The 19,348-nt window shown below is 34.4% G+C and overlaps 2 protein-coding genes across 2 annotated transcripts; one reads left to right on the top strand and one right to left on the bottom strand.

Moving 5' to 3' along the window:
* Nucleotides 1-907: 907 nt before the first annotated feature.
* On the top strand, nt 908-8,668 carry LOC110722395 (phosphoglycerate kinase, chloroplastic). Its single transcript, XM_021901662.1, has 6 exons — nt 908-1,494; nt 5,199-5,276; nt 5,440-5,700; nt 6,273-6,590; nt 7,706-7,864; nt 8,238-8,668. Exons 1-6 carry the CDS (start codon nt 1,066-1,068, stop codon nt 8,445-8,447), a joined length of 1,455 nt encoding a protein of 484 aa, XP_021757354.1. The 5' UTR covers nt 908-1,065; the 3' UTR covers nt 8,448-8,668.
* A 1,154-nt stretch (nt 8,669-9,822) lies between these two features.
* On the bottom strand, nt 9,823-14,945 carry LOC110722394 (DEAD-box ATP-dependent RNA helicase 36-like). The gene is made up of 6 exons (XM_021901661.1): nt 14,223-14,945; nt 13,438-13,760; nt 12,786-12,989; nt 12,618-12,699; nt 12,434-12,532; nt 9,823-10,204 (listed from the first exon to the last, which is right to left on the bottom strand). The coding sequence occupies exons 1-6, from the start codon at nt 14,841-14,843 to the stop codon at nt 10,076-10,078; spliced, it is 1,458 nt and encodes a 485-aa protein (XP_021757353.1). The 5' UTR covers nt 14,844-14,945; the 3' UTR covers nt 9,823-10,075.
* Between the last annotated feature and the right edge of the window lie 4,403 nt (nt 14,946-19,348).

Raw genomic sequence — 19,348 nt, 5'->3', positions numbered from 1 at the left:
CTTTTGAATCAATAAAACGCTTGGGTGGTAAGTTTGACTTTTGTACAATCTTAAAGGTTTATCGTGACAGGGTTCATCAGGCATATGATATTGCTAATATGTGTCGCATTTCAAGTTCTACTTTTTCTTATAGTACTTTGTTTCTTGTTTTAGCTGTTGTAAAAAAAAATGATGGGGGAATTTATACTGCTTTTGGGGTGTGTGCTCCTACGTTTTAAACCAAAAATAATGAAATATGATTAGCTAACAATGTTGCACGCTTGACATGTGTCTTAGATTTCCACCGTTTTATATTAGTAACTCTTTTGGGCTCCCTCGAGGATCATTTAAACTTCAAATTTCAAAAGCTTTCATAGTGTTTCAAAGTGAAACTTCCGAAAGCAAATTAAGCAAAACCCTATCTTCAAATAGTCGAAAGCAAGGTTAGTACTTGTGCTTCCTATGTCTATGTGTACCCTTTTCTAATAATTTACACTAATTAAAGCATACAATCAGTTGTCTTTCTAATTTAACTACTTATTCCTCTAATCTAGACTCTATTCTAGATGATGTTTCATTTTCTTGTAAGCAATTTGATTTCGTTTCCTAGTCTCATATTAGAAGGGATGCGAATGTTGTTGCCCATCACCTTGCTATTTTAGTGCCTTTTGGTTCCGAGCAAGTTTGGGAGAACTTTTGCCCTTCTGTAATTTCTTCTTATATACAATTGATTAATGATTTGACACTTAACTTTTCTTTGAAAAATAAACTATACAATAAAATTTTTTTTTTTTATTTATTTTCTTTTTTTCACAACAAATTGCACCCTTCATTTCCAATGACTAGTGGCTTGAAAAAAATAAAAAACCAAAAGCACAGAGTAACAGACACATGAGGTGAATGATGAATCATCTTCAGCCTCTCCTCAACGATAAGAAAATCCTCCCAAAATCACAAACACCCACAAAAAAACCTTATAACAATCCTCATTACCTTTTCTTCCACTCTTTTTCTCTTGCAAAATCCCCAAACACTTAACCAAAAAAAACACCACCATTTTCATTTCAGTGTATCATCAGTCCAACAATGGCGTCTACTGCAGCAACACCCACCTCATTCTCTCTCCTCCAATCTTCTTCCTCACACACTTCCTCCTCTACTCGCTCTCCCTCCTTCGTCCGCCTTGCATCCACCCTCCGCCCTCCTCTCCGCCGTCTAGGATTCGTCGGTTCTGCCGCTGATGCCAGCTTCTCCTTCCATGTTGTCTCGAAGATCCAATCATACAAATCACTTTCTTCTAACCCCATTAGAGGGGTTGCTTCAATGGCTAAGAAGAGTGTTGGCGACCTCACCTCTGCTGACTTGAAGGGGAAAAAGGTGTTCGTTAGAGCTGACCTTAATGTCCCTCTTGACGATAGCCAAAACATCACTGATGATACTCGAATTCGTGCTGCTATTCCTACTATCAAGCATTTGATCAACAATGGTGCTAAAGTCATTCTTTCCAGTCATTTGGTATGCGGGTTTTCGCTATTTTTCCGTTTCATTTTCTGGGGTTTTCTTACTTTTTTAATCCAATTACTGCTCCCCCAATGTTTGATGCTAATTTTAATTGGGTTTTGATTATTATTTTTGATGGATAAGCCATTTGTTTAATTCTGTCATTTGAGGTTTTATCTTTGTTTTGCTTGATCATTTTGTTTACACTATGCTTTTATTCTGTTTAGCTTGTATGATTGACATTGTAATGTGTGATTATTAACTTGAGCTGATCTTAATTTACTGCAGCTGCCTAATGTATTCGACTGACAGCTCGAAATATGGGTAAAATGGTTATGTTTGTATTTGGTGATTTTGGGTTGATCTTGAAATTCAGTATTTAAAAACCTATGTTGCATGTATGATACTTACATTGTATGAGAAATCGATTAAATCCGTTCTGGTTTTGTTTTGAATAGTGTTCGTGTCGTGAATCTGGATTTGTCTCAATGATTTGTACTCTGTTGGTTGCAATAAGGACTTTAACTGATGATTAATTTTACTCATTGTCCTTTATCCTGGGTTTTTGTATGAAAATGCTGACTAATCTGAGGTTCTTCATAATCTGCACATACAGTGCTTAGTAATTGTGTAATGGCTGTTTAGATATCCTGGGATTGTATGGCTTGTATTTTCTTTTCATATTTTCTGTCATGCCTTATGACCTTTGTTATTGTAGGCCTTTTTTTTTTTTTGGAAAAATTGCTTCAAATAATACGACCTTTAGCCCGTCCGCTAAAAACAAGTCCACCTTTTGATTATCCCAGAATAATACCACCTTTAAGGGGTGTCCACTTTAAACAGGTTATTTTACCTACAACCTCAGTAACCGGTTATATTTTGTTTTTTCTTTTTAATAAATTCATTTAACAATGTAATTAATCTTAATAACAACTTTAATTATGATTTTATTAACAATAAATCAAAAAAACAAAATAAAAAAAAACAAAAAAAAAAAAATCAGCCCCCTCCTCCTGCCCCTGCCACCCATCACCCTCCTCCCTTACCATCCCTCCCCCACCACTCCCTTACTTACCCACCTTTTCACCTTCTCTCCTCCTCCTTACTCCTCCTCCTTACCCATGTCAATGCAGCCAACCCCACCACCCCTTAAACAACCCCCGTCCCCACCACCATTGTAACAGTTCGGTTGCCCCTGAAACCGCTTGTCGTTCCCACTCAACAAATCGCACAACCAAAACACTCCCCTGCTCCCTCGATTTCCCCACCTTTGCACACTCAAATCAACACCATCAGCAACCCAATTACAGCAAAACAACAGCAACTCAACACACCACGCAACGCAGCAGCAAGCTCCGGCCAGCAGAGCCTAACCGCAACCACCAACGGCCGTCGCAGCACCACCAATTAGCAACAAGTTCTTCGGAGCCTCGCAATTCACCCACAAAACCCCCATTTTAGCTAAATCAATTATCATCCCACCGTCTTGCTTTGATGGGGCTTGAGATTACTTCATCAGTCCATATAAAACTTTAGCGACCTCAATTTCATTGGCGTCTTGTGTCGACGGCGACGATTTCGAAGACGATTTTGGTGGCCGTTGTTGTTTTGGTCCATTAGCCGCCTTCTACACCGGAATAGAACATAGTCAAATCCACAGAAACACATACAAACATCACTGGAGAAGAAGGGGATGAATTTGGGTTGGCTGGGGTCGGGATGCCGGCAGTGGTGGTGGTGGGGCTGGTTTACGTTTAGGGATGGGTTTATTTTTTTTTTAATTTTCTTTTTTTTTTAACCAATATAGCAATAATTTTAAAAAGTTAAAAACATTAAAAAAAATATACATATATTTTCAGACCAATAAAATGATGACACGTGTCCGTATAACCTATTAATCAGGTTACCAACAGGTTACAACTTGTTTAAAGCAGACACCCCCTAAAGGTGGTATTATTCTGGGATAATCAAAAGGTGGACTTGTTTTTAGCGGACGGGCTAAAGGTCGTATTATTTAAAGCAATTTTTCCTTTTTTTTTAAAAAAAAAAAATAAATTATTTTGAATCTCTAACAATATCTAGGATTATGACATATTAAGCTAATGCTTTCCTGTAAAATTTGCCAATGCCTAGGGTATCGATTTGGAATGTCAACTAGCTGTGCGGAGATTTATCATTTGCAATTGAAGTTCTTATCTTTATATCGTCATAGTAGATGTGGTGCATAATTTGAGACTTTGCTTCATAGTTATTTGTTCAGTTATAGGCTCATATGCATCATCTCAACCTGAATAATGTTCTCTTTATGACATGATTATGTGAGTTGCTTGAAGATTTTCACTTGTAATGTAATTTGCTTAAACATTATGTTTAGACCTTTTACTCTGACGAACACTATATATAGCCAGCATCTAAACATTTTTCTATTACTTTTTACCTCATTAACAAATCCTATGGGAACTTGGTGTTTTCAGTGCTCTCCAAGTAACAGAAAGAATACTCCATTTCTCACTAACCGTCTTCAATTTGATTCGTAATCTGGATATAAGGCTTCTAAAAATGGAATTGTCAATTTTTATGTATCTTAGTACCTTTTTCCAAGCTTTTTTATACATATGTTATTTTTTTTTTTTATTCCATCAGATATTTCCATTTTGTATTATACATTTAATCCTAGTATAAGGAATTTGTCTTCCTTTTGATTTCTTAAGGTGTGCATGTGTTTGTTTTAGTTATTTTGTAACGATTGGCTCGAATTCGTCACAAAAATTTATGTCACGCTAGATACTGATGTTTTCAATTCACAATTCCTACATTTTTTATTTCACTGAATTCATTTTTAATTGTCCCTTTTCTCTCTCTCTCTCTCTCTCTCTCTCTCTCTCTCTCTCTCTCTCTCGGTTTTGCTATTGTACTGTCTTCTTGTGTATCTTATTTTGTATATATCGCTATCCCTCTCACATATTAATACAACTAACATCAAGTTGAGTGATTTTATTTTCATTGCGTTCTTTGTTTTGGTAAGTAATTGTCAATCATCTGCAGGTTTGGCTATCCATGTTGTGATTCCTTGGGTTGGCAACTTGGCATGCATTCTTTTGCAGCATAATTAGCTTTCACCACTAATTTTAATTTGTATCTACAAGATTTCTTTCTTTCTTTCTTTTTTTTTTTTTTTTTTTTTTTGATATTTTGTTTATGACAGATGATTGCAATTAATTTCTTTGCTGCTTATAGTTTGTACACTAGTATCTTTAGAAAACACAGAGGTTATATTGAAATTATTGGAGATCATAACTCGTCATATCTTTTTATTGATATGATGCCCTTCACGTAGTGTGTTGGTATTTATTTTCCCTTAAGCCACATTTGAAACCGATGGAATTTATATATGAAGTATAATATATGTATTACCATTGAGTTCATACAACTTTTCCTTGCAACTTCATTGCAGACTTCTCTCATTTATATGCTTACTTGTCAAATTGTTGGGTTCATTTTAACTGCCTGCATCCATATCATATTTCTAGGCACATAAACTTGATGCACGAGGCAGATGGCTTAAAAGTTTAACGTAATAACGAAATTTTGTAGTTTTTTACTGTAATAAATTTCTTTTGCTATTGTTTGCCTTTCTCTTTGTTGCTGGTACACTAGATTGATTTTTCGTCGATTTTGATGCACTGCAAAACTTAATATTAATCTATTGTCCTGTATAGGGGCGGCCTAAAGGTGTTACTCCGAAATACAGCTTGGCACCACTTGTACCCAGACTTTCTGAACTCCTTGGTCTTCAGGTAACATCCTGTGTTCCATGCTCCAAATTCATGATTATTACAATCTTCAAACAGTGGCTGACTTTATAGAGAATTTCGCTATCTGAGATCTATTAACATTATTCAACCTCACATACCTTTCTTTCACTGCATATTGTAACTAATTATAATTTGAAGTTAACAGGTTGTGAAGGCTGATGATTGCATTGGTCCAGAGGTTGAGAAGCTTGTTGCTGGACTCCCTGAAGGTGGTGTTCTGCTGCTTGAGAATGTTCGATTCTACAAGGAAGAAGAAAAGAATGATCCTGAGTTTGCACAGAAGCTTGCCTCCTTGGCAGATCTTTACGTAAATGATGCTTTTGGCACTGCCCACAGAGCCCATGCATCAACTGAGGGAGTTACTAAATTTTTGAGGCCATCTGTTGCTGGCTTTCTCTTACAGAAGGTAGACGCTTTTTATTCTTTTTTTCAAGCTGCTTCTTCGAGATCTCTAGAAATCAAGGAAAGAAATGTCATGCATGTACTTCAGTTAAGCAGAGGTTTGAACTTTTCATATATACAGTGCAGAAGAAGCTTTGCTTACAGCTTGCCTTGCTGCTTACCAGAAGCTTACATTTACTCTGATTTTCATTTGGAGTTCCATAAGGATTTTTTTCTAAAATCACAAAAACTGGTCCTTAATCGTTATCTTCTGTCTATTTTTATGGATCATAAATATTGGGAACTTGTCTTGTGCTATTTTACTTCATCTGATATGTTACATAATTGAGTTTTTTTGGCATAATTGATTCTCTGTATAGCACAACACCACCAATGACTAGCTTAAATCATGTTTGGCCATTCTCATACCTACATAAACCCCCCCTCCCCTCAAATGAAAAAGGAGAAAAACAAAGGTGCTTGAAATCTCTTAGCTGACTGTTAGGTTTCCTTTCCTCACTTTTGAGGAGATTCTATCATTCGAATTCAACATTATTAATCATTTTAATAAATTTGGATTCTTTTGTTGTGGATCAGGAATTGGACTACCTTGTTGGAGCTGTTTCAAACCCAAAGAGACCTTTTGCTGCTATAGTTGGTGGTTCAAAGGTATCTTCCAAAATTGGAGTTATAGAGTCACTTTTGGAGAAATGTGATATTCTACTCCTTGGAGGAGGTATGATCTTTACATTCTACAAAGCTCAAGGTTTATCAGTGGGATCTTCTCTGGTGGAAAACGATAAGCTTGAGCTTGCAACTTCTCTCCTCGAGAAGGCCAAGGCAAAGGGTGTGTCTCTTTTGTTGCCTTCTGATGTTGTTGTGGCGGACAAGTTTGCTGCTGATGCTGACAGCAAGGTAAATTATCTTTTTACAGCAATTATTATTTTTTCATTTTTCTTTTTTTCTTCTTTTTTAAACCTGGGAGTCTGAACATTTCTTGGATTTTGGATGGATCAGAATGGAAGAATAATAAAATTATATACTACCTCCGTTTCACATTTTTTGCAACTTTTCAAAATTTTCCATTTATAATAAAGTTTTTAAAATGATATTACTAAAACATCCTTACTAAAATATTCATAAGCTCAATTAGTTATTTAAAACAAAACTTAATAAAATACTAATCTAACTTAATTAATCAAATAATTTCCCCAAATCTAATTCATTTCCCCCAATTCACCAAACAAGCAACATTCAACCCTCATCAATTTTTTCCAGAATTCAAACCCAATTCTTGAAGTTCTTCTTCAATTCCTTAGTTTCTCCTATCCTTCAATCTGACTTCTCTCTCTCCTCACAAAGACAAACAACCAGTATCGGAGATCTATGCGTGGACGAAATTGACGGAAGTCCGTGTTATATGGTGGTGGTTGAACCGCCATTTACGAATGAATGGCGAGGTAGGTCGGTGGGTTTTTCGATGAGGTGGTCGATGGGTAAGTAGTTTTAGAGGGTGTGGTAAGTGGGTTGGGTTCGATTTGTGTGGGGTTTTACGGAGTGGTTGTGTGGTGGTTGTGGGGGTAGTTTTAGGTTTTGGGTGGTCTGGTTGCGACGGGGTGGATATATCTGATGGTTTCGGGTTTGTACTGTGCAGGTGTGTGGTGGATACAAGGTGGGTTTTAGGTTTTGGGTTTTGGTTGTGTGGTGGGTACGAGCCTAGCGTGGTGGTTGGGTGGTGCTTGTAAGGCTGGTGTTGGTGTCTTTGTACTAGGGTGGTGTTGCGAAGGTGGTGGCTTGTGTGGCGGGTGTTATGGAGGGTGGTGGTGGCCTGTGTGGTGGTTGGGCAGTGCTTGTTAATCTATCCCCATTTTCTCTCTCTTCCTTAATCACATGCCCCTCTCTTTTCTTAATCTCCATTTCTCATTTTTTGCCTAGAAGTCCGTCTTGACTCCAAAGTTGCTAATATGTGAAACGCAGGTAGTAAAGCTTTTTTGTTACTGACAATCAGTATGATGTGTGGCACATTGTAGATTGTCCCTGCAGCTGGAATCCCTGATGGCTGGATGGGATTGGACATTGGACCTGATTCTATTAAGAAATTTAGTGATGCTTTGGACACTACCCAGACAGTCATCTGGAATGGTCCCATGGGAGTCTTTGAATTTGACAAGTTCGCTGTTGGCACAGAGGTAAGACATTGTTTGCTTATGCCTTAATAAATTTTGAGGTACTCTGCTGAATCATGATTGATCTGTAGTTTCAATAATTACATGTATCTGATAAATTATTTCACTGATAGATGTGCTTTTAAGATCTGTAAGTCATGATCCCAATCATTTTTGTTTTCATTTTGCTGCAATTTGGCACTTAGTCATTTGTTTATCACCAGGGTAAAACCCATTTGAAACTTTGTCCTTCAGGATCTGAGCTATATATGCTGTTTGGTTCTTGCTTTGCTAACTCACCCACACAAACAACTCTTTTTGCTATATTGATAATTATTGAACATCATGATCTTAAATATTGTTCATTAACGTTCTGAATTTTGCTTCTCGTTTGCAGGCTATTGCCAAGAAGCTAGAGGAGATTAGTAAGAAGGGTGCAACCACAATTATTGGTGGTGGTGACTCTGTTGCTGCAGTAGAGAAGGTAGGAGTCGCAGAGGCAATGAGCCACATATCAACTGGTGGTGGTGCTAGTTTGGAGCTGTTAGAAGGCAAAGAACTTCCTGGAGTGCTTGCTCTTGATGAAGCCGAGCCAGTTCCGGTTTAAGACAAGTTCATCACGGAATACAAATTCTATTTTTTCTCATCTTCCCTTTCCCAGGTTCAGCCTCTTAACATGAGTTTGTAACTGAGAAACAGATATAAAATGAGCCTCTTTGTAGATACCATTATTTGCAATAAATGTGTTTGATGTTGATCATATGAAGATGTTGCACAAATTTTGTGGAAATACGTATTTCATACAGAAGAATCATGATGTTGACGTGTTGTTTGGGGTGTATCTATAGTATTTATAACTCATACATGCGCACAAGTGTTGAAATATATGGCATTGAATTTTTACAATAGTTTAATACGGAAAATATTTGAGTAATTAGAATATACAGTACAAGCTTAGAAACACACAAAGCATGTGTGTGCAAATGTGCAATATAAGAAACTTCTCCTTACTCAAATAATAAAAAATAAAAACAATAAATATTAGTGGGAGTATATTTTAAAACAACGCATTTTCTGTGTGGTCATGTGGTCGTCTGCAAATAAAATGAAGTAGCCTCTTTAACACTAATGTAGTAATTAATATTATACTAATAGAGTAACCCTTATTATACTGTCGGAGTAACCTTTATTATACTAATAGAGAAACCCTTACAACATTGAAAGGTCAACCCCTATATTACTAAAAGAGTAACCCCTATAACAGTAATAGAGTAACCCCATGGTGGCTCTAAAAGTTTGTGATACACGCTATCTCTATATGCATGCGATGCGTGCGTGATTGATATGTGAAAGCATATAAGTATTCATGTGCTTTAGAAATTAAAATATCTATTAACCTTAATGTAACACGTGTCCTTCCTCAACCTTAATATCATTTAAAAAATTAAAATAAATATTTTAAAATGAAAATATAAAAATATATATATCATTTAAAAAGTTAAGTATTTAAAAAATTAATATCATTTTAAAAATATATATGTTAATTAAAATAAAAAAATTCTAACCAATCTTAATCTATCACTTGTCCTTCCTCAGCCTATAAAACAGGTTACCAGTTTTATAAAGTTATTTATAAAAGATGTGTGTCAAAGGTCGTTTTATTCCGAAATAATAAAAATGTCGATTTATTTTTATAATACATGTAAAGGTCATATTAGTTTTATAATTTATAACTCCGTATTTTTTTTTTAAACATATTCAAAATTACACCAATAACCCTTACAATAACAAAAATCGCACATGTGAAATATTCTAGAATTTTTAACTGTTTATTACATGATTTCTTTTTTTTTCCCTTAATCATCGTTTTTACAACTGGTTAGGATATTCCCCTATCTAGATCACCCCCACTACCCCCCCCCACCCCCCCCCCCCCCCCCCCCTCAACACACAAGACACACACTTCCCTCAATTTGTTATTCAATGGAAAATATTTTATCCTTTTCCCTTCACTTATTTTCCTTCACTTCCATAGTATCCAAAAATTTGCTATTTATAAAGAACTCTATGGTAATGTTAATTCACAATCTATTTTCCTAATCCAAATTAAAGCTGCTGGACAAAAATGCAGCTTAGCCTTAAATGCAATTCTGTGGACAATGTAAGTAACCAAAAAGATAAATTACAGAGTTCAAGGTCTTTAAACAATACCAATACAATAGTTTACTAATTGAGCTACAAGACTTGTGCCCTCTTTCGCTTTCGGTTTTTATCTGCTAGTTTTTGCTTCTTACGTGCTTTCACTCTATCCTCAAAGCCATCATCCAACATCTTCATATTTGCGACCCTCCTTGCCTTGGTAACCTACAGGACATAAGAGGTTTTGCAAGAAAAAGGTTAAATCACTCCCGCCTCAAGTAAATACAGTGTATATAAAGAAGAAAGAAATCTAGCAAAGAAACAAAAGTAAAATCAGAATTACATGATCTGCTTCCCAAAAAAAAAAAAAAAAAAAAAAAAAAAAAAGGCAGATTCTATCTTATGAGATAAAAAGTCTACATGATGTTCTTAGACAAAACCCTTGTTCATGACTAGATCTACACTTATAACTATTGTTGTTTTTTGTGTCCAAGACATGTCCATGACTTGTGGCATGCTATCATCAGCCTAAATAAGCAATGGAGGACCATTGCTAAGTAGTTCACATTGAACAGAAGAAAAGATATCAGAAAAGAGGCCTAAAGAATTGAGAAAGTGGTTCATTAATCTTCTTTACTTGAGGGACACATATCAGTTTTCCATGTTCTGCAAACTTCCACAGCCATTTTCCACAACAAAAAAAGGCCATCCCTTTCTCACTTTGAATTCCTTCAACTCATCCTCCGTCTCACCACCTATTTCAACCCAAAGCTCCATGGTCCATTAATTTTTGTTTACATAATGGACAAAATCTGTTACCATATTTCTACAAACTTCCAAGATTTCTACAAGGGTGGTCTCTTATCTCAACTTCTTTTACATGGCACCAAGATCACTGTCATCCCTCGTCAAATTTTATCATAATCGAAGCCCTACCTCGAGATGGTCTAAATCAACCTATGTGACTACGATTTTAGAGTGGAGTTAATCACCCAATGACAAAAATTGCAATTCTTTGTGGTTACTTACCTTTTGACAAGTTAGAAGCCTACAACTTGTAACTTGTAAGGTATGTAGGAGGAATTCTGTTAACTTTGAGCTATACTAAAGGCTGATTGTGAGGTTGTTGCATAGTAATGCTGTATTTTTTGAGAAGGTGAGAGGAGCGTTGATTGCAACATCGGTGATGGGCTAGCGGTTGTTTGAGAGGCGGTGGATGTAGTGACAGAGGCAGATGCCAAAGGTAGCAAGGAAGAGTTGTTTGCCAAGGATGGAAGTACAAAATTATGATATTGTGATCTTTTTGGAGTGTGGTTGTGTAGTATAAGAGAGTTACAAAAGGAAGGAGGAAATTCTGAAATTACCACAGAGGATTGCTAAGAACTCCAAAAAGAAAAAGTGGGAAGATAGTAGAAAGAATAGCCAGTTAATAAGGGAAATAGGGGTTTGTATTACATTACCTTTTTATGAATTTTCCCAACCAAAAAACCAATTAGATAAAGTATAGAAAGAAATTAGGAGTACATCACGAATATGTTCACTTCACCTGAACTTATGTACTCGGTCAAATCTTATTTAGTTCTAATCTGGATTGATCTGAATTTTTTTATCTAGTCTGATTTTTTTTTTTTTTAAATTATGAATTATTTTAGTCTGGTCTGATGTGATTTTATGTACTATTCTGACAGACCTTTGACTGTATTTTTAAAAATTAATATAAGAAAAAACATTACGAAGGGAAATTTTGTCAGATTCATTCCAATGTGTAATTTCTATGTAATTTTCATTTTTCAAATCTACCCCTAACCCGGAACCTGACTCCTGCTAACCTGTGACTATGTTAGGTTCTGCTTACTGAAATCTTAATTTTTATAATTGTGCATTTAAAGATATATAGTAGTAAATAAACAATAACTAAAAGCATATTAGTCTGAGATAAGTTGAAGATAACAAATTCTAATAATCTAATTCAAGTACTCCAAATTCTTTAATCAACATAACAGTCAAACACTGAAAGTGTATTAGTGATCCAGGGAAGACAATTGCACCCAGCCTTACCCCAACTACTAATTTATTTCACTGTTTGATATCTTCATTAGTGGATTTTGATAAACTATGCCATTATAAAAGGATGGAGCAGATTATTTATCAATTCTATATAATAATCTGAAATCCATTGGATATTTATTGCTAAAGCATACCTCATTGTAGTTGTTGTGTCATGTGGCATACAACATTGTGATTAAAAACAAGTTACTGATTACTAATACCTTGCTAATTTGCTATAATTTCATTAAACCAGTAATATGTATGATGAGCAGATAGTAATGGTGATTGATATGAATGTTTAGAATGTTGGAATAGCAGTTTCTTTATTTATTTATTTTTATTAGAGTGTTTTTTCTCTTATTTTCAACTATTGTAAGTCAAGGTAAAACATATCAGCACTCTCACCTTGGTCATCTCGGCAACCACCTCTTTTTCTTTACATTCAAACTTTTCCATTTGCTTACCAAGTGTTGCTTCTATTCCATGTAAAAGATTCACATCATTCTGCAAAAAATAATGAGCAAAAAACATGAAGCCACCAGAAAAACAACTGTTTCATCATTGCGCAGACAGAAATGTTAATTCTCACCCCTGATACAATGCTCAGCACAAGTCCCTCTCTACCAGCTCTTGCAGTACGTCCTGCACGATGAACATATTCAACAGGATCCCTGCAGTCATCAAATTTTAGCATAAAGCATATACATGGTATTACTTCATTAGATAACAATTTCCAAGTAGATTGTGAGCATATAACCTTGGTACGTCATAAAGTATGACTAGATCCACCATCGGAATATCTAGCCCGCGTTCAACAACTCCTGTAGCCAGCAATATAGGAACTTTCCCAGACTTAAAACGGTGAACAGAAGCTTGTCTTGAAGACTGAGGTATCATTGAGTTCAGCTCGGCAACCTTGAATTCAAGTTCTTCCAACATCAAAGCCAATCGGTGGCATGTCCTATTTGCAAGAGCAAGATGCCTAACTTTGAGATTAACTAGTCTTTGAGAATAATATTTTTAAAAAACTTCTTTGATTTTTGGATTAAATCAATATTTGAACAAAATTAATTTATTAAAAAAAGGATTTAGGGAGAAAATCTAATTTTTTTTTTTAAGTGAAGAATAATTTTTATAGAAAACCATATTTTTCTTGAAAAGAATAAAAAGAATAATTAATGATGAAGATACCAGCTACCACTAATGAAAAGCATCAAAATTTACTTCCATACTAGATAAATAACAAGTTCATTGTAACACTCTCTTACAGTTCATGTTATTAAAAGCAAACGAATCCAGAAAATGAATTTTTGATGTAGAACCCCAAAAGACCTAATATCTTGATATGCTAACTACGTAATAATTGTATCATAATATTACTAGATTATCTTTGTTACATACTTACATACCTGTATTCAGAAAAGAATACAATGACTGAGCGAACACTCATATCTTCCATCTTTGATAAAACATATCGAAGATATACATCCTTGACATGTTCAGGAACAGTAAGATATTGTTGTCGAAGAGACTCCACAGTCTGAAGGCCTTCATGTGCCTCAAAGAAGAATGCCTTGTTAGAAGATAACTCAAGCAATGCTGTTAGATCATCGGTCATTGTTGCAGAAAATAATAAAGTTTGCCGTTTTTTAGGCAAGCACTGAAATATAACTCTTAGCTCCTCCTCAAACCCAACATCAAGAACTCTATCTGCTTCATCCAACACAAGAAACTGCGAAAATGATTCAAAAAAATTTTCCCATAAGCCAGATTATAAGTACAAATGGTCAATCCCTCAACAATCGTCCATAGATTAGGACAAGGAAAACTACATTACATTCCAATTCTATACCTAAGTAATTACACTATTAGCTACCAGCCAGTCACAAATTTTGTATCTAAAGTGCTACCAAAACAAGAGATCATCAACCACAATTTATTAAACATTAAAATACATCAGACATCTATGAAAAACTTATGGACAAAAGTGCGCAAATGAATTGTGCACCCAAAAAACACGGGTATTACACATATTCTGTTTTCCTACCATAGCTAAAAATAAAAAGCATAAACCATATCTGTTTATCATAATGTCATATTATTTATTATTGTCCACCATTTACATTGTGCAACACTTGAGAGAGACATAATTACCATACATCTAACAAGCAAAACATAGAGTAATAACCATTACCTTGGTTCTGGAAAAGACTGGGGGTATATCTGGGTTATCTTCAAGCAAAACTTTAATCCGTCCCGGAGTAGTAATAACCACATGAGGCCTTTGCATCAGCGCCTTCGACTGGGTGATCATATCCATGCCGCCGATGATGACAGTGCAACGGATATGCAAGGATGAGCCAAGGGCACGAAACTGCTCAGCTAACTGAAATGCCAATTCCCGAGTGGGGGTGACAACAAGGGCAAAAACCCCATATGGGTCTTCTGCTAATTGATGAAGAATAGGCAAGGCGAATGTAGCAGTTTTTCCAGTTCCTGTCTTTGCAATACCCAATACATCATTTCCTGCGAGAATCTTAGGAATACAATATCGTTGCACTTCAGTTGGTTTCTTCATTCCGAGTTCTGAACAGGTTTTAATAGCCCACTCTGAGAGTCCTAAATCAGCGAAAGTAGAAGTAGAAGATAATTCATTTTCAGAATCCGGCGTCTGCTTTTCGATTTGTTGATGCCGTTCATTGGATATTTGGGAATTTTGTATAGGAATATCAGTGTGTGAGTCTTGAGGGTTTTTGGAAAAAACCCTTGTTCTTCTTTGAAAATAAAGGGAAGTTGGTATCAATGGTTTCCACATCCATTGCACTACAAAATTAAAATTGGGATGATTTACTTCTTTCTCGCCTATCAAAATTTCAGCTTCAGCTGACTCTGAATTGCTTCAATGGAGAACGTTGAGTTGGCTGCAATAAAGGAGAGAGATAGGTGTTGGAGAATAGAGGGAGAAAATAAAATACGGAGTACAATAACCTGTTGTTTGGGAGTGATTCTGATTCCCCTAAAAATTGCTTAAACAAACAAAAATTTCACAATTACTCTTCTTTAGATAAAAATTCCCTACATACCATTTATGGCCCATTTGGATTTGAGAATTTCATTTGAAATTCCCATTTGGGCCAAATGGCCTGTTTGGATAATACAATAATCTGGATTTGTATTTGGGTCAAATCCATGCAAATCCAAGCCTCTACACAATTACGTCCAGCTCAATTACTTCCAACTTCCATCTCGGATATTGTCATTTCAAATTCTCACATCAAGGAACACATATGTTCTTTACCATATGTGATATTTGCACTCAACTTCTCTAATTTTTACCGTATGGTAAAGAACACATTACCTAGGACAAAACAGTGACCTAAAATTTGATTTCTATATATTTACAATAATATTATGATTTGTATTTATAGAGAATATGTTAGTTTTGTAGGAATGACAATGTAATTTTCATTGACTTCTAGATTATGCATTTCAAGAACAATGAGAGGGTAATTATACACCTCTGTTAGATGCATTGAGCATAGCATCCACAGTCAAATACAACAAATAATAGGAGGTTTACACACCAAACCTATGTGCCATAATAATCTACTTGCCTAAACATTACAAAATCAAATCGAAAAGATCCCAATTACCACCATAACTATACACACATTCCCCTCTACGTACACCAAACATTACTCATATGACAACAGTTTCATCATCCCCAAAAACAAACAACCTGACACTAACAAATCAGAAAGCATAAAATTATACTACTCATATGACAACTATATAATCAGGGCAAAAACACAATTATAACGTATAAGTTATTTACAGGCAGGATAATTACACTTTCTCAATTTAGCATTTCATCGCACATCTAGTGTGCGCTTAAATACTAATCCTCAAAAATTGCAAATTAAAGATCAAATCAAGCATTAAGATCAAAAACATAAATTTTACCACGGAAATCAACTATTTTTATAATAAAAATGAACAACAAAAAATGGCGAAAAATAATCAGCAGCAACTATCGATAAACCCTAGATTATGAAATTGATATTCGATTAGTTAAAGAAGGTTCTACCTCAGAAGCTAATTCAATGGAGGAGAAAGCTCAAAAGCTTCTTCAATGGAGGATGTTAAATTGTGACTCGAAATCTAGTAGGTCTGACTTTGAATGCATATATCTCCCAAACTACAAGTGATTTTGAGGTGATTCAAGTTGGGGGTGATATCTTGGTTCAAGAGCTTTTCAACGATAGGTCATATGCCCAATTCCGATAAGAAACGAGGAAGTTATGGCCGTTTTACAAAGACTTGACGAAGCTGGAACGATGTTGACAAAGTGCTCGACATAGCATGTCCATGCCTGGACGAGTTAGGCGGTTTTTTGGGTCCGTTTTAAGCTTATGTGTTTTATGGAATATTTTCTAAAATTTTATCTTTTCTATGACGACTATTTGAGTATATTTGGAGACAATTTAGTTTGCTCATGTTATAAAAAGACCCTTTATGTCGATTTCAATTTTTCTTTTTTTTTTTTTGGGGAAAACTAGTATAGGTGAAGCAGGTGAAAACATAAACCCCTAATTAGCAGTTTCACGCCACTTAATTGAAAAAAAAAAAAAAAAAAACAGTTTATTTTAATGACGTGTGACGTGGTTGGTATATAGGAAATCTATGTTGCGGAGTATGCTATTCTATCCTATGATTCCTATCTATAGTAAATAGTAATATATAAAGTGAGAAGGGGTTTTAGGTGATTTAAAAAAAAACACCCTTCTCATTTTAAAAAATAAAAAAAAAAACATACTCTCAACATACACATTTGAATCCGAATGTTCAACCTATGGTAAAATGTAATGAATTCACATTAAATAATTACATAACTTATAATAAGACCGCCTTATCATCTGATTGACTAACGAGCTCTAGGGGAGTGAAGCTAACATGGATTTAAACTAAAACAATCCACTATCCACATTCCTAATTAGTATAATACGAGTAAAATTCCATTCCGAAATTTTTTAAACAAGTTCAAATTTAACTTCAAGTGACAGACACATTTAAACCTAAATAAATCAAAGTGACAATATGATATTATATAAGTGTTTCATTATGAAATAAAATCTACAAACCAATCATACATAGAAAACTAGGAAAACAATTTGATCATGCCCTTCCTCTAAAGTTGGTTGTATGATAAATTGGCAACTAAAGCTATTTTTTGCTTAATTTGTTCAATGGGGAGCTCCAAAAGACCAATTAAATAGTCTAAGATTGTACCATAAAACTCAAAAGGAAATTGGCACATTTAATCTAATTTTCTTTCTTAATAATCCAAATATAATTGGAATGCATTGTGTCTAATCAATTCAAGTTTCGGTTTATCGCCAAGCCTGCTCCTAATCGGTTTTCTAGGTAGAAAAGGTGGGTTTTCATAGTTTTGTCCTAACATTAAAGGATTATAAACAAAAGCCTGGAACACATAATCATCCAATTTTTACTCAATTATCATATCATGTTGAGAAAATGCACAAATTCTTGTCGCTTAAGAATATCACAATAAATGCACACATAAATATTCTACGAACAAAATTGCTTGTTATAATCAATCACATATTCGGTAACTATAATCAATCACATATTCGGTAATTATCATCAATAGCTCAATAATCCACATTAGAAATAGCCCTAAACTGATTATTATAACTATTAACGAAAGTTTGAAACAAACCCTAGATTGTGAAATTGATATTCAATGATTAAAAATGAAAAGAATTGATAAGAAAATATTACCTTGGAAGCCGTTACAATGGAGAGAAAGCTCAGGAGCCGCTTGAATAGTTGAATGAGGATTTCAGAGTACGCAGTAAGGAGAGTGAGAAAGAGATGGGGGTTCAATGTGGTTAAAAAATCCAGTAGTACTCCCTCCTCCAGTCCTCCGGCTTCTGTTTTGTTAAGTGTTAACCTTCTTCACTCACCTTAAAATAAATAATTTCAGTTTAATAAAAATAATTTCATTTTAATAAAAATAATTTAAATTTTATAAAAATCAGTAACTTTAAAAAAATATAATAGAGAATCAATAAAAATAATATAAGTTCATCAAAAATAATTTTAGTTCAGTAAATTAATTTCAGTTCAATAAAAATAATTTAACTTCAGTAAAAATAATTTCAGTTTAGTCAAATAATTGCAGTTTAGCAAAAATAAGGTGAAGTGAACGATGTCTTAATCCGTATACAATTTATACTTTCTCTATTATTTTTAGGTGCATTATTTTTGAATTGATAAACTCTTATGCGAATTTCCTCTGTTTTTTTAGATGCAATAATTTTGAATTGATAGACTATTATGCAATTTTATGAGTAGAGAAAGTGGAAAAAAAAATAATAATATATGAGCAAAAAATCTTAAAATGACCAATATATATATAGAATTGAGATCAGGTGAGAACCAAGGTGAATAATAGGAACTAGGAACTAATCTCAACCGTTCATCAAGTTGCATCTAACGGCTCACATTTCACCCGCCTCATTAATGGCATTTTGGTATTTTCCGCGTTGAATGACCTTCCTTCTATTCTTTCCGCAGATTCTTTTCATTCTCTCTCCTCTCTTGCACTTTCTCTCTCTACCCGCAAATCTCTCTCTACTCCCTCAAATTCGCGAATCTGTTCTTCGCTCATCAAGTTTTTTTTCTCTGATTCTTCGATTTTCTTCATTGTTTTGAGGTAATTCGTTTCGATTTATTATACTTTTTTGTGATTTTTTGAATTTTTTTATCGATTTGCTATGTGTTTTGTTTGATTTGCAATTTTTGTTTTCTCATTTGATTTTTTATTTTTGATTTGTTGTTGTTGTTTCTTGTTTGAATTTTTCAGTTTATTTCTTATTTATTTATTGTTCTTTTATTATGATTTTGTGTTCTTGAATTACTTATTACGATTTAGGGTTCATATATTTCGATTTGGGTGTTTTTCGAATTACTTATTACATTTTAGGGTTTTGTATTAATATTTGGGGTTTTTTTTTATAATTTTTAATCTAATTGTATGATTTAGGGTTCTTTCGGTTGTTATTTTATGATTTACTGTTATTTGAGTTATTTCCTCTTTGGTTAAGGTTTTGAAGAAATATTGCTCCATTTACTTTGTTCAATGTTCTGAAGAAACATTCGTTTTAGTGTTGCTGCTTTATTCAATTCTTCTTTTTTTCACTCTTTGTGGTTTTATATTTACTTTATGCCTTGTGTCATTTACTTTTTCTATTGAGTCATTTACTTTTCACTTTTACTTTTGCTTAATCCTTAGAA

This window comes from Chenopodium quinoa, unplaced genomic scaffold, assembly GCF_001683475.1.
Source record: "Chenopodium quinoa cultivar QQ74 unplaced genomic scaffold, ASM168347v1, whole genome shotgun sequence".
NCBI classification, from domain to species: domain Eukaryota; kingdom Viridiplantae; phylum Streptophyta; class Magnoliopsida; order Caryophyllales; family Amaranthaceae; genus Chenopodium; species Chenopodium quinoa.
The sequence above is the reverse complement of the archived record's forward strand: the minus strand, read 5'-3'. Positions and strand labels throughout refer to the sequence as shown.